Genomic DNA, 15,847 nt, shown 5'->3' on the forward strand with positions numbered 1-15,847 from the left:
GTTTCTTATCAACTTTATTGATCAGATGATGCCAAATATATCACCGGTTCACACATTCTCATTGATCAAATGAGGCCAAACATATCACAGATTCACATATCTTCACTGATCAGATGAAGGCAAATCACCTAGCTAGAGGTTCAGATAGGTGCATATTCATTTAAAAGTCAGTCCTTGTCAAAACGCAAAACCTGAGATAACTTCATATAGAAAATCAAACAATATAGACACATTGAACATAAAACTGGGTTCGGAACTCAAATGCATGGAACTGTTACCCATGTATGATATAGATCAAGAGAGGAGTAATCAATTATTTAAGCCAATGAGAATCTGCTTACAAATGGTTTACAATTTCTCGCATAGAGGTGTAAGTACCTATAATTGCAACTGAAAAACCCAACACTAAAATATCCAAAATAGTCATCAACCCAAAACCACACCTCCTAGAAGCTGTAGAAATCTTCAGATAGCACATGCATGGCAATAATATTGAAAATGTGATACTTAGAAATGACCCAGTAAGTGCCATTATGTATCCAAACAGTGGAACCATCAAGGCTACAACTGCAGTGCTAATCACTAATAGAGTTCTAATAAGAAGGCTAATAGCTCTATTGTTGTAGATCGAAAACCATTCTTCAATGGCAGTGGAGATTGATGAAATCGTCACTGCATATTTAGTAAATGTATTGATCAAGGTGGTGTAAATTGCTATCTTCGAGCTCAACTTTCCAATAGAGAGATTCAATGTCACTTGAGATTCTACACTGTCCCCATACATGAGATAGCCTTGAATTGCCATTGTTCCATATGTGAAAGTGCAAAAAACAAAGCAAAGGAGCAACACCTGTAATGAAAGAAAAAAACACAAGGGAAAGATCAGCAGTATTGATAAAGACATTGGTAGCAACTATAAGATGTGACTGACAAATATAATAGAAAAACAAAGTTGGAGAAATATTATACATCCTTCTTTTTCTTTACCTTATGCCCTGTATGGATTGCGAGAATTTTCGAGAAAAGTTTGGAAAGAGAAAATAATTCTTAAAGTTTCTATTTTTTAACCATGAAAAAAGACAATTTGAACCAACCCTGTTCGATTTTTACTCAGGGGGTCCTTCAATTTGAGATAATATCCCTATAAATTAAGGGAAGTGATATATCCGCCCCTTTTGACTACTTTGGACACCCAGCAGCAGTGTACGTGGCAATCAGACCCATTGAATCCTTCTGACGTGAAGTACATCAGGCCCTCTGCAGGCAGTGTACGTGGCAATCAGACCCACTGAATCCTTTTGACTTGAAGTACATCAGGCCCTCTGCAGGCAGTGTACGTGGCAATCAGACCCACTGAATCCTTCTGACGTGAAGTACATCAGGCCCTCTGCAGTCATTGATACACTGTTGCTGGGTGTCCCAAGTAATCAAAAGGGGCGGATATATCACTTCCCTAAATTAACGGAAAGAAAAAAATTTCTAAGAAAAAATTGTTGGTCCGAAATATTTTTCTTGCAATCTAAAAAGGGTCTTAAAGAACTTATGTTTCTTTACCTTAGAGAACTGACTTCTATCTTTCATAGAAGTATATATGGTGGGGAATGTTGCATGCCCACAATAACAAAAGGCATATAAACTTCTAGCAATTGGCATTCCACTCATATTCAGGAGTCTTCCTCTCCTATAAAACCCAACACCATCAACTGCACCAGCCCAAAAAACAGAACCCACCACAATAAGAGAAGCCAAAACTCCTCCAGCGAAGACATAATCAAGCAAACTCAAAATCTTGGACCGTATGGTAGGCAAAACTATAAGTGCAGATAGCAAAACAAATGCTTTTTTCCCTCCAAGTCTTATCCCAAAAATCTCAAAACTTGCATTTGGAAATAACTTATGTAAGTTATCACCTTCCGATAATAAGAACATGATTGCAACTAGATAAAGCTGAAGATACGTTAAAAGGACAATTGTTACTCTCCCCTTATATCCGAAAGCATGTTCGCCTATGTCAGGGTAGGTTTTAATCGATGGGTGTGTATCCATACATCGCCTTAGGAGTATCCCTGTGTAGAAACAAAGGATTCCCACAAGGAAAAGAGGTATCAAGCTCAACCATCCTCCTTCTGAGAGTGCAAAAGGAATTGATAGTATTCCAACTCCTGAGAAACAGTTAAGACCAATAATCATTTCATACATTGAATCGCATAAGGGAACTAATAGCAACACTAAGACCATCTGCTTTGGTTTGCTTATGATGGTTAAAGGTAAATTTTAGCAACAGTCAATTTCGAATATGAATGATTCATTTATCAATAATAAAGCTTTTGTGTATCAAAACTATTTCAAACACTAAACAAGTAAATCTTATATTCTACACATAACCATGCAGCAATAATAAAGGTCATCTAACACCACTGAAGATATCAAGCAATATAATAATGTTAAGGCAATGAAATTATCATCATATTATACTGACCCATTCGAAGCAAAACACAAGACCAATTCAGAATGTTTGAACACCAAAATTAACGCAAAACCCAATTTATCATGGCGTCAGTAGCAAGTTATATGTTAATCCAATTAATTTTAATGCTAGTAACCACCCTAGTGTAAAGAGAACAACTTGATATGAAATATTACAATCTCAGGGTCAGTAATGAATATAACCTGAATTATTATTTTTCAACACTACGCTTATATATTGTTTATTTAAGACATCTTGGAAGATTATCCTAACAGACCCAATCTGCAAACTGGCCTTTAACTCAAATGTTAAGGAACCTGAATATGGAATACAAGACAAATCTAAACAATCATCAATTTTCAACATTAATTCTAAACATGTTAAATGGGACATCAGAAAACGTGTCAACTCTTAATCCTGTCAAAACAGTAATTTTTGAAATGCTTTTAATAATAAAACTGTCACTTGACCCTAATGAGTCCTTCAACTTTTTAGCTATTTTCTTTCATTTTTGACATCATTATAACCAATAACCTCTGTTCAAATAAATGATTTAAAAAAAAACAAATGTAGCATTAAGAAAATTGTTGTTGTATGGTCATGTCAGTATTATCAACTCCAAAGATACGAGCTTATCTGTATTATGGAGCCATCTGCAAATGAAAATACACTTCCATTCATTTTTATCTTGACCTTTACCTCATTATTTATTAACCCTGAACCTATAAATATTTATATGATCCAAAAGACCTTAATTCCCTTTAGAGAACAAAAATAAATTCAACTTGTTTAGCGGGCATATTCTAGAAATACCAGCCACTAAATGCCCACATTATCCCTTTCTACTTCAATAGTTGCATCAAGAAAAATGTTTGACATTGCCCTGAGCTACCTGAGAAACATCGTTTTGGACATGATATTGAATGAGGAAAATTATTCGATTCATCATCTAAAATATAACTGAAAAAAAAAAAAAAAACAAAAAAAAACAGAACACTTATTTTCTAATTGTATATGCTGTGCATATTCAGAAAAATCACTGAAAGATTTAATGTGGGGATAGGGAATTAGATTCTAAGGCAAAACAAGACTAACAGTTGCAGTCTCTTTACCCTACTTCAAAATTATAATACACTGAAAATCTCCTTTTAGTTCAGTTGAAGAAAATTATATATAATCCAAATGAAAAAACAATTTATATACTAAAAACTTTTCTAACAAAAATGCTTTCAAGCTTAAAAATTTCATAAAAAAATCAAAATGTGACTCACATATACTTGTATAAATATAATGCTAAACATGAAGTTAATTGTTTCAGTGCATCATTCAAAAGAGAATACTCAGTCACAACAGAATTGTTTCTCACATCGTTTAATTATAAACTCACTCCTGACCATTATAAACATCTCCACTTTTCACAAGATGAACTTTGGTCATAACATCCTGACATTCAAGACTATTTTAGTACATAATGAAGAGACTCATGCCCTGTGTATTTTCTGAACATACATTAAATGAGATGACTTCATATGTAAATGTTTTCTTCAATTTGATGCAAATAATAAACATGGACCGTGTAAAACGACCAAAGTCTTATCAATGAACCCAAAAAAAAAAACACAGTCATAATCATTTTTATGCCTTGACGATTATTTCAACACCCTTTTATCGAAACATGTGATCAATATATGTACTATTCAACATCCCTTTGGAGTAATAAACTTTTAAATCTCTTTTAAAGAAAATCAGGTCATGAATATGATGGAAATCAAAACTAAAGTTACGCATGTACAGTTCACACTCTACACAGGAGTATAAAATCAGACCATACATCCCTATTGACTCATAATTTTTCTTTATGGACCAGAAGTACTAAAACCACCATGCTTTAAACCTATGTCACAAATGTCATTCTCGGAAATTTCTCGGTAAGGGAAAATCTCGGGATATATTAATTTTTATTAATTTTTTCGGGTTTATATCGGGAAAAAAAGGTAAAAATAAAATTATATAAAAATATTAAATTTAAGAAAAAAAATATAAAATAAAAATATCGTGAAAAAATCGGGATAATATCGTGATATTATCGGGATATTTTATGATAAAAACGAAAATATCGCTATAGTTTTAAAATCTCGGGATTCTTTCGGGATTTTGTCGTTTTATCAAAATATCGCGATAAAAACCCTATATTTTGAAAATATCGGAGATATTTGTGACATAGCTTTAAACAATTATCCTAGCCCAACCCATATTGTAGCATTGTATAACTGTAAAAAATAATTACATTTTTCAAAACTATGTTTCAATCAAAGAATTCGTGGTCTAGCTAACTATGAACATATATCAAACATGATTAATCTACATATTTTCCAAAAAGAATATACTTCAACAAAAGAATTTCAACAACATGTTCTGACTTATTTTCCCAAACGAAATCTGAAAAAAAAAAATTTACTAACGCCAAACTAACCTCAGTTATTACCAAAACTAACCATACGCCTCTTAAATTCAATGAACATAACTCCGTACAACAACTTGCAATTCTTAATCAAATAAAACAAACCACTGATAGCACGATTCTAATCAAAACCAATGAAGGACTAGCACATGCAATAACTTAATAGTTTAAAACTCTTCAATCTTTTGAGCACATTTAAAGGATTACATATAAAATTTTCAGGCTCGACATAATTAAAAATATAGACAAATCAATCTTTACAACGAGATTATATAACTACACTACCTGATTTCTAACCATTAATGACTAAGGAATCGCTACAAGGTTGAACCATCCATATACACTATACTTTCATTCACAGATCTATGAATGTGAACACTTAAAACAAAAAAAATTAGCAAGGAATCCATAAAAGCCTAACGCAGCATGTCCCATGCTAGTAATCAAATCCTCTAAATTGTATTTGACAGAGAAATTTTCAAATAACCAAATAGATCAATCTTCATGGCAGCTTATAATCAAAGAATAACCAAGAGAATTATCTCAATGGAGCTCAGGATTCTTAGCCAATGAAACATATGACACAATCTTATAAAGTTTATGAAAATCCTAAAGTTATGCTCTGTAGAAAACACATGATCAATCCGTAGATTATAACAGGCAAAACTCATAATCATTAAAGATCACTGATAAAATAGAGAAAGTAAAAAAAACTCGTAGAATAAGGATCTATAAAAACATATAATTGAATTTTAAATTAACAAATCTCCTAATTTTCGAAAGATTAATGAACCAGATAAAATTGTAGAAATCAAATAACAAAGATTCGTAGAAACAAACAACAAATTTATAGATCTCACAGTAAAAAAATGAGAAACTACAGAGATCATCTAACGAGGATAAATTTTACAATTTTTCAGAAAAAAAGATTAATAAAGAGATATAAAATTGTGGAAATCATGTGGAGAAAGTCTAAGAAAACTCATAAACAATTCATAAATGAACAAATTCTTGCAATATGTACCTTTCATCAAGCTATTCTCTTTCTTTTTTTGTTCTTTTCACAGATCAATGAAATGCCTTAATAAAAACTCAGATCTGAATCTCTTTGATCCAACTCCTTTGATTTTACGAAGAACTAGCTTAGATCTAAGAAGGTAAAGATCAGATCTAGGGTTTTTTAAATAACGACCTTATCGCTCGATACATCTTTGAGCTCTAAGGTCTCCTCAACTGTGGCCTCCCAATCCAATAAATCCTCGGGTTCCCTCCCACCATCAAACTCCGGGATCTCTATTTTGATACCATTTTCCCACCGATTATCATAGCGAACAAATGGAGGCTCAGGATTAGGTGGAAACCGCCTTGGATGATTGGGACCTCCTCTGCCATGTCCCATAGGAATCCTAATTTCTTTCTCATCGTCCCCGGCATCATCAAACCCTGGAGGTAGTGGAGGGGTTGGTGATTGCCCCAGCAAACTTATTCGGTCAATTTTTGCCGCTAACTCCTCTTGGTTAAGGGTCAAGGCCCGAAGTTGTTCCTCATGTCGACGTTCTAGCTGCTGAAACTGCTCTGTCTGGCGGTTTTCAATCTGTTGCAGCCGCTCCATCAATGCGGCAAATGAAGAGTTAGGAAACTCCTCCTCAGGATCAAACACAGCAGTTTGGCGTGGTGCCATATCTTCTAATACTGTAACTAGCAGATTGAAGGATTGTCCGAAGGACGTGTTTGTGATTTCAAATGAAACACAGTGAGAGTGCCATCATAATTCCAGTTCCAGCAACAATTCTTCCACAATGATTGAAGCTAAAGGAGACTTGATATTGTGGAGAAAGCTCAATTCTGAATTGAGGAGATAGAATGAAATGCTACAGACTTGAGTTATGGAATATAGATCCAGAGTGATTGATCTAGTGAAGAGAAGTGAGAGAAAAAAAAAAGAACAGTTCGAGCAAGAGAGGACTTGTTAAAGACAGAGCTTCACACAATGCTCGCTACAATCTGAGATGCATGTGCTCGTTCGGATCAAGGAAGAATGAGAATTCTCTCCTAATAGTGGCTTCGTGACAGATCTAGTAGAAATTGTGCAACACTCGATAGATCCAGCGCTTAGGACTTCCAGGATCTGCAAAAGATCAAGATCTTTTGTAAATTTAACTCCGTTAAGAACGAGAAACAATACTTTGTTTATTTTAACACTCCTGATCCTCGCTGTAACTCAGAGAAATGAGGAATCAAAAACTAGATGTGCATGTCTTCAATGATCTGAGAGTGGAGTGTCATGCAAGAATCTCAGAATAGTGATCTATGAATTGCAAAATTCAAAAGAAGAATTTTCATTCTCTACTTCTAAACAAGATTTAGAATTAAAGGACGAACAGAGAGAGACAGTAAAAAAAACATAAAAAATTTAGAAGTTTGCTGGAGTACTACAAGAAAACAAGAAACTAGTTGGATCGGTGAGAAACTGATTTGCATCCACTAAGGAAAAACATAGATCTATAGTATTTGGAGCAAGATTAGGAGAAATAAACTGAGAGAGAAAATTTTGGAGAGAATAGCAACAAAAACTATCAAACGATCACTTTAGGATTGGAGAGAAATAGAAATTTCTTCTCAATTCAAAGCTCTGATACCACGTCTGATGTGGATCCGTTAAAATCAGCAATAGATCGAGTAGGAATTAGAATTTCAACTTAAAGAGTTTAAGATCAAAGAAGTAGCTAGCTCAATCGGACTCTGAATTTGTTTCCTTATCAGACATTCACATTTCATTCGATCTTAGAGTTACTTAGGAACAAAACACGGATAAGCAATGGAAGAACACAAAGAGTACTTATAGCTTGGATATTCAGGTTTACAAGACAGTAGCTTAAATGGAAATTTGCAAAGAAGACAATTTGAGTTCCATGTTTGACTCTCAAACCGGAAACAAAAAGAGTGAAGAAATCTTACAATCCATACCTTCTTCTACTCCTCTACTCCAACTCTAAATTCTCAGATTTCATCAGTCCTTCAAATGGAGACCCTCTCCTCTATTTATGGAGGGAGGTGGGATCCTTGAACCTACCGATGGCTGCCACCTGTCATCTTTGACAGCTCAAGGACAGCTGTATTAGGCCACATGTCAATGCTACATGAGACTAGCAAGTGGTCCCTTGTGCACATGTCAAGCATCTCATTGACACATCCTCACCCTCCTTAGTCACTCTCATTACAATCCTGCCATAAACTATTTACAGATTATGCAAAACAGCCATACTAGCTATCTTTTGAAGCTTTAATCTTCAATCTTTCGGATCTTCTTAAAGTTTTAGGATGCTCCCTCTCATTCAAATATTCCTCTTCCTTTGCTTCAGCTACATAATCTAAGTCATGTAAGTCCATATCCTCATCATTAAGTTTACCTGAATCTTGGATTTAGGTATTTCCTCAATTTCTCAAATAAATATGTCACTCTTCCTCTCATCTTTAGGTCCATGGCCCATGGCCATCTATGGAGAAACCAATGCCCTTCATAGGTAATTTCTCCTTTCGTATTTAGGGATGTGTCCACCATTAGAGAAGCTGGTGAGCTTCTCACAAATTGTTTTCGCATTTTTAGCCATGAAAATTTGTTAAGCTCAAAGGAATCAGAAGACAGCACATGCCTGTTGGCTCTCCACATTTCTTCACCATTCTTGTAGCCTGATTTGGAATCCAAGCATCATCTGTATTTATTGGGATGGATATATCTATATATTATGGGTTATATCGAGCATATCCCATGTGTTCTACTAGGTGGTTACTTGATCACTGAGATACTCGGTATCCAGAATGATAATTTCCGTTATCTTTGCTTGCTAACTTGTGATTACAAATTCCTCTGCGAAGGACATGGTTCATCGTCTACTGACAATTGGCAACACTTAAAGTGCCTTTCTCATCTCAAGATAAATGCTATCAGATAGGTGACCCTTCATCAGTTGGGGGGTCTTCGTGATATAGCAGTGTTTACTTCATAGACTTTTTTCGAGAGTTCACACACACACACACACATATTTATCAGAATTTTGCTGTCTTCAGGATTATACTTTGCAGGTCAAGTATTGAAGCACTTGTGTTGTACTGGTCAGCCATGGCACTGGGATACGAGACAGTTCCCTCACTTCATGCTAGTTATTTACTCGTAGACATCTACATTTAGTTATTAGTCTCTCATTGATTAGAAGCAACCATTAATATTCATATGCCTTAGATATTCTCGTAGGAACTGAGATAGTTTCAGTGTCCTGGATTCTCCATCAGAAGTTTATGTCACAATACCTTCCATTTGTACCCTGTACTACATGAATTTTGTCAAGCTCTGGCTACCCCCCACGCGCTGGTGTTCACAACATTTGAGAATGTATCATCATCCCAGATATAACTGATCGATTTGGTAGAATGACTTTGGAAACTCATGAGCTGGAGATTTGACTATCAATTAGCTTGAGCATTGTTGTTGTAAATAGCTCCAAAGAATGATCACAAGATCAATTTTATAGAATAGAGAATTTTAGTCTTTTCTCTTTTAGATCTAAGAGACCATATTGACCGGTATGTAACAGATTTGGTCGACTAAATGGTAAAAGGGGAGATGTAAATATTTTTTAAGGTATCATTGGTTTCTATAGTCTATTGCATATATTGAGAAAAGGTGGTTTCCTTTGTAATGTGGCACACTATCTGACAATCCCTAACCTTTTGACAATGGAATTTTTCCCTTTTCAGCTGTGTTTAATTAGTCACTGTAAAATGTTAACATTACATTAACCCTTTGATGGAGAAGATGAACATTAGTATTTCACAATGTAACTAGGAACTACTTTCTTTTTCATGAGCTGGACCTCAAGGCATGCCAAAACTTCATTCCACATTACTTTTTGTTGACCCAATTTATGTAAACGACTTCTTGCCTCTCTCTACAACATACATACATAAGCCCCAACAAACAAGAACATGCATAAGCCCCACAAATAGGAACATGTGTAACTCCTGCGATAAATTTCTCAATCTAAGTTGACAAGTGGTGAGTTTTAAAATCATAGATTATATAATAATCTAGAAGTTGCAGACATTTGTGCCTTGTGCTCTTACTATCATATACTTAATCCCCAAAAGAGTCTAAGAAATCATGAAAGTCAATACCAACCTAAAACAAAACATTCCACAAGAAGAGAGCAGACACTTCATTATATTAGAGGAAATAACAAATTTTATGGCAAAGTTTCCTATTATTTAACTTAACCAAAGATCTTGGACCTTCTCTTACTTTTTCATATTTCAACACTAAAACATGTATTCCTAAGCCAATCTTTGCTATTTTACCTTATTTCTCAACAAATAATAATGAAATCAAAGCAAGGTCATGAAATAAAAAAACACATCTATGAGGTCAAAGCACCGAAAATGAAATTACACAAAAATCTGTAACGTTTATTACTATACACCAACAACAATCTGAAAAATAAGCAAATTGATAGGAATTGAAGCGGTATTAGTGAAATAAAACCTCTTTTAATGCTAATATTACCTAAGAATTTAACTTAAAGCAGAAATAAAATGAGAACTACAAGTTACACATCAGAGAATATAACTCTGTCCCTGTAGTTTTTTTTTTTTTTTTTTTTTTTTAATGCCAGTTATCCTAAGAACTTCAAAAAATGAATGCCACTGCAGTCCTATCTAAATTACCACATTTATCCTCTCTGTTTACAAAAAAAATGATTAAGGCAAGAAGTATAAAGAAGACAAACAAGGAATCTTTATTAGGAGGGAGGAAGAGAGAGAGACCTGACATTGCGTTGAGTCCATCAAGGAGAGTTGGGGTAAAGCTAGTGGTTGGCTGTTCATTCGCCATTTTCTCAGCTTTTGGGATTTGGGATTGATAGTGTGATGGATGAAGGAGGATTTGGGATTGTTAGTGTGATGGATGAAGGAGAGGCCGGCTAATATGGATACACTCCTCACTAAGTATAACATGGTTGCTTCTTGTTTGTGATCGGTTCGAATCTACTACTATATCGAACAAGAGTATGAAAGAAGAATTAAACTGAAGGCTGATATTTTCCCCGCAAGCTTAAGAGTAAGAAAGAAGCATTACTAAGTGGGCGCTGATATTTCTCCCTCCAAGCGTCAGAAAGAAGCCTTAAGCTGAAGGGCCCGTCCAGTTTCTTAAAAAATGAACATGGTTGTTTCTAGTTTGTGATTGGTTCGAATCTACTACTATATCGAACAAGAGTATCAAACAAGCATTAAACTGAAACCTGATATTTTTCTCCCCAAGTGTAAAAGTAAGAAAGAAACTTTAAAACTGAACGCTGATTCTCTCTCTCTCTCTCTCTCTCTCTCTCTCTCTCTCTCTCTCCCCCCCCAGTTTTTTTTAAAATGAAATATGGCCCACACAATAGGATAATCCAAGCCATCAATTTGATAGGCCACATCATAATAGGTTGTGTCCCAGAAAACCATTTCCATATGATGATCCTAGCCCTCAGATTTAAAGAGAAATTGTTTATTATGGAAACCTCTCTAGATTGGAGGGTTGTGATCATCCTATGCAAATGATTTTGGGGCACAACACATGTACATTATGGGCCATTAAATGGACGGCTTGGATCATCCTATGGTGTGGACCGTACAATTCAATTTGAAAAATATGGGTAGGGCCTACGATTGGGCCTTAATGTTACTGTACGACCACAACTCCAAAGGATGATCCAAACCATCCATTTGATGGGCCACAATGTGAATAGGTTGTGCCCCAAAATCAGGGCGATGGAAACAATCTAAAACCTTCCATTTGAGTAGCTTTCATTACATTGGCATCAAACAAAGAAGGACATAATTAAATCTCCATTAATTGAAGGGTTTTGGATCATCCAACAGTCCTCATTTTCGGGCACAGCCCATCTATGAGAGGGCTAAGAAATGTATTCATGTGGGCACCACTATCTTAGTTCCTCTTTATCCAGTGTTAAAGAAAAGCTTCCTTCCATGCAGAAATTCTTTGCCTATCTTCTACAACTGCCAGCAAAACTATATTTACCACTACCATATTGTTTAGCACTTTAGATGGTAGCACCCATGGACCATACCATGAATAGGCACGGTTCAAAGACTAGTAGGAGGCCGACTCAGTTCAATCAAACCGATCTCATAGTTAAAGCAGTGGACTTTGTACCTTAATGCCAATCAGATGAATGGTCCAGATCATCGAGCAACACAATAAAATGGACATCACAGACATCTACGCCTGTGATGATCTCCCAATTCATTTTGTCTTTGTTTGATTGTCTTCTTCGGGTGGAAAAGGAAAGTGAAGTGTCATAATAGAGAGAGATTGGAGAGGTGAAATGTAGCCAAAGTTAGGGGCGTTTGGTTGTCAAGGGAAAGAATACAAGTGGACATGAGCCAACAAGGACTTTTCCTCTCTTTTTAGGTGACAGGTTATGCAACCGGCAACAACAAAAGCTTTCTCCATGAAATATCTTACCCAATGGCCAGGAAGGGCGGCAAAGGGAGAGAGACCTGAGAAGGACTGAGGAGAGTATGAGAAAACGCTAAAAAAATAAATAACTAAGGGAAATGATAAGACAACCATGCTTTTATATTTACGGGTGATCGCACGCATCCGTAGGGAATAGTCCTGCCCTAAAAAATGGCGTGGGGATACCCTATGTCATTGCAAAAAACTAACATCCCCAGCAAAAATTAAAAGAAACAATATGGTTGTGGCCTTCATGGCTGCCAAATCTCTGATGTAAGAATATAATCTTTCCTTTATCTAATCCCATTGAAATAAGCAATGGGATTGGTATTGACACCCATAAATGCAGACGACACCACCCATGTAAGTTTCTCCCAAGTTGTATACAGTTTCTCCAAACAAAAAACCTGGTATGGGTAAACAATACCAGCCTCCAACATAAAAAGTAATAATCAAATCTTTTATACTTATTTTTGAGTCATCAGCAATTCTAGCAGTCAAAATTTGTGTATAAATATAGGTTTTGCAAGTAATATAACATATCAAAAAACTTGTTTTTCTCAACTATATAGTTCCACCCATAGCTGAGAATAAACACTTAGAATTTTATTTTCTGAACCCACCTCTTCTTCCACGGCTGCGCCCACCTCTTCCTCCACGACCACCACCGCCACGGCCACCACCATGGGATTTCTTATCAGCATCTCCTTTTCCAGGCGCCTTCATGTTATCCGGCAAGGGGATTATCTTATCTATGCACTTCCGGAAGCTAAAATCGTCAACAAATCCATCCTCCCTTATAAGAAAGAAGCAATGGCTTTTGAACAGGGGGTGATCGCGGATTTGGAATGCATGGATCCCTCGACCGATCTTTTTCTCGGCTCTAGATGGCCCTTCTTGAGCAAGTCCAGCAACATCATGTGCTCATACTGTTAACAGAATGGATGTATATGAGTTCAATGCGACTAAATGGTCAATAATTAGGTTTATGATGTTTATATATAACTTGAGACATGAGAGCCAATTATAATGGTAAGCATGTATCCATGCAGCAAGGTCTATATGTAGATAATGAATACAGAGCTTGTCACAATTAGATCAGGTAGAGCAACCTCCCAACCACAATACAGTTGGTGAGGGGTTATGGTGTCCATTTTAAAAGAAATATGATCTTGTAAAATAGCTAGGCACGGAACTTAACAAAGTGACACATGACTGTAGGAAAGATGCTATGAGATACGCCCCGTACACGTACTTACATATAAAAAAAACTGATTATTTGTCATAATTTGCTAGAAAATAAATATGGTACTCATTTAACAAAGTAATAGTTTTAGGAATAAGCAGCTATATGTCTCAAAGAATGATGAGATAATCGAATAACAATGCATTCATCAATCTAATCTCTAATCTAGTTATGTTCGGTCTCTACTATGCATAGAGAAAGAGAGACTAATAAGATACAATGAATATAATATTGAATGAGTGTTTGTTTAGTTTTTTAGTTTTAGCGAGTAACAACAAATATTAGTTAAAGAAGAGTTAAATAAGAGTTAATGATAAAAGAACCAAAAAAGGGAAAAACCAGAGGTTAAAAACTAACCAGAGAGATTTTTAAACCGTTTTTAAATCTTTTTAATCTGATTTACTCTTACCCCCTATTTGTAGGGGGTCGACTCCCAAATTCACAGATTGGGAAATTTTTGCGCTCTGCGAAATTAGGAGTTATCCCAATTCGAAAGTTGTGAATTGGGCCCTAACACTGACAGGTCGGCAAGATTTTAGAAAATGTGATTTTTCGTCCTTTTGGCTTCGAAAAATGTGATTTTTCATCTCTTTTGACGGGTTTTCGGAAAGTTTCGGCGGACCGTAACTCCTCCGTTTGGACTCCCAATCTCACGCGGTCAGATCCGTTGGAATCCTCCTTCCGAGGAGATTCCAATGAACCTAATATCAGTAGTTTTTTTAACACGAAATGTTTTTGGGTAAACACGAATGTTTTTTACCCAAAGCTAACTTCTCGGGATGAAAGGTCGTGTGGAAACAGACTTTTTGGACGTGCCGTGAAAGGCAGGATACCATGTAAAGACGGGCTTTTGTTTCACCTCCGAGGTAAAGTTCATTTTTGAAACATTATCCTAGTTTCATAATCTAGAGAGAGATTGAGCGAAAGACAACAGGGCTCTGGGACTTGTCATTAGACTCTTCCTGGCGACAACCTATCATTAGTTCCACCTTGACAAAATTGGGTGTCTACAAGGCCCTACAAATCAATTTTTTGGAAAACTATTAGAAACCCCCTAGATAAAAATGGTGCAAGCCGTTATTTCTTAAAAAGTATTGTATGTGACGTACGGTGGGATGATGCGAACTGTCCATTTGATGGGCAGGCCGTAGTATAACCCAACCATCCATTTGATGGGCATACCGGTGTATGATCCGAACCATCCATTTGATGGGCTACAAGGTAAATAGGATGTGGCCCAAAAATCGTTGCCATTAGATAATCCCAAGCCTGTGATCTATAGAGGGACTGCATATTTTGAAAATTGCTATAGATCTAACGATAGGGATCATCCTTTGGAAGTGATTTTTGTGCCACAATCTATTTACGTTGTGGCTCATCAAATGGGTGGTTTGGATCATCCTACGGTGTGGTCTAGATAGTACTTTTTGAATAATAATAGTCTGTTCGAGGAGAGATTTTAGGGATTTCTAAGGGTAATATAATGAAGTGTATAATGCGTAGGAGAAAAAAATAAAAGCTATTGTAAGCCCAAGGGTTCCCATGGGTTAATCATTCACCTTACCTTCTTGTTTTGATGCTAGCAAACTAAATTGATTAGCATTTATGGACTGATGTGTTGCTTTGAGGTGTTGTGTTGAATACATGAATTTCATGTCATAATCGTCATTACACAACTCTTCACCACACATGACTTGTGGATCAAGGATCAAAGGAACTAAGAGCTTGCACCTACATTGGAGTCATCCTCATTTGAAGATGCTCAAGTAAAGAAGCTCAACATGAAGATCCCACAAGTTCCTAAGCAAGTGTCAAGAAGGAGCTTGGAGTTGAACATGCCATGGTGACACCTCATGTACCTCAACATGCATTGAAGATTGGAGGACATGTCACAAGAGCCAAGACAAAGTTCAAGATGTTCACTCAAGCTGAAGAAGTCCAAGAAAGTGCAAAGGAGCCAAGACATTCCAAGAAGACTCGAGGTTCTTATTTTTAGAATGTATTTGGAGTCATCTTGATTTTATGTTTAAATGCACTTTCAAAAAGTTTTCAAATGATTTTTATACTTAACATTTTACATTTTTGAAAACCATCAACACACCCAAAAATGTGTTCGAAAACCTTGGGCTTAAGCCCAAAGACCATTGCCCAAAAGCCCCT

General features: G+C 36.0%; 2 protein-coding genes across 3 annotated transcripts; both read right to left on the reverse strand.

Moving 5' to 3' along the window:
- Positions 1-278: 278 nt before the first annotated feature.
- LOC143885789 (amino acid transporter AVT1I-like) lies at positions 279-10,872 on the reverse strand. 2 transcript variants are annotated; one of them, XM_077389850.1, is made up of 3 exons: positions 10,746-10,872; positions 1,555-2,162; positions 279-850 (listed from the first exon to the last, which is right to left on the reverse strand). In XM_077389850.1, exons 1-3 carry the CDS (start codon positions 10,810-10,812, stop codon positions 338-340), a joined length of 1,188 nt encoding a protein of 395 aa, XP_077245965.1. In that variant the 5' UTR covers positions 10,813-10,872; the 3' UTR covers positions 279-337. The 2 variants fall into 2 exon arrangements, with proteins under 2 accessions (XP_077245965.1, XP_077245966.1); XM_077389851.1 differs by lacking the exon at positions 10,746-10,872 and adding an exon at positions 5,953-6,060.
- Positions 6,109-7,930, reverse strand: LOC143885793 (uncharacterized). Its single transcript, XM_077389856.1, has 2 exons — positions 7,896-7,930; positions 6,109-7,056 (listed from the first exon to the last, which is right to left on the reverse strand). Exon 2 carries the CDS (start codon positions 6,607-6,609, stop codon positions 6,109-6,111), a length of 501 nt encoding a protein of 166 aa, XP_077245971.1. The 5' UTR covers positions 6,610-7,056; positions 7,896-7,930.
- Positions 10,873-15,847: the final 4,975 nt, after the last annotated feature.

Source organism: Tasmannia lanceolata, unplaced genomic scaffold, assembly GCF_043159265.1.
Source record: "Tasmannia lanceolata isolate RefF3 unplaced genomic scaffold, GAP_Taslan_0.1 ptg000009l, whole genome shotgun sequence".
In the NCBI taxonomy this organism is placed as follows: domain Eukaryota; kingdom Viridiplantae; phylum Streptophyta; class Magnoliopsida; order Canellales; family Winteraceae; genus Tasmannia; species Tasmannia lanceolata.

What these genes read in the sequence shown, in the direction of transcription:
- LOC143885793 (XM_077389856.1), bottom strand. Translation starts at nt 6,609, where the DNA reads ATGGCACCACGCCAAACTGCTGTGTTTGATCCTGAGGAGGAGTTTCCT.
- LOC143885789 (XM_077389850.1), bottom strand. Translation starts at nt 10,812, where the DNA reads ATGGCGAATGAACAGCCAACCACTAGCTTTACCCCAACTCTCCTTGAT. An exon ending in TGGACTCAACGCAATGTCAG is followed by an intron (nt 2,163 to 10,745) that starts GTCTCTCTCTCT and finishes ACTGTTTCTCAG; the next exon opens with GAGTTGGAATACTATCAATT. An exon ending in ATAGAAGTCAGTTCTCTAAG is followed by an intron (nt 851 to 1,554) that starts GTAAAGAAACAT and finishes CTTTCATTACAG; the next exon opens with GTGTTGCTCCTTTGCTTTGT.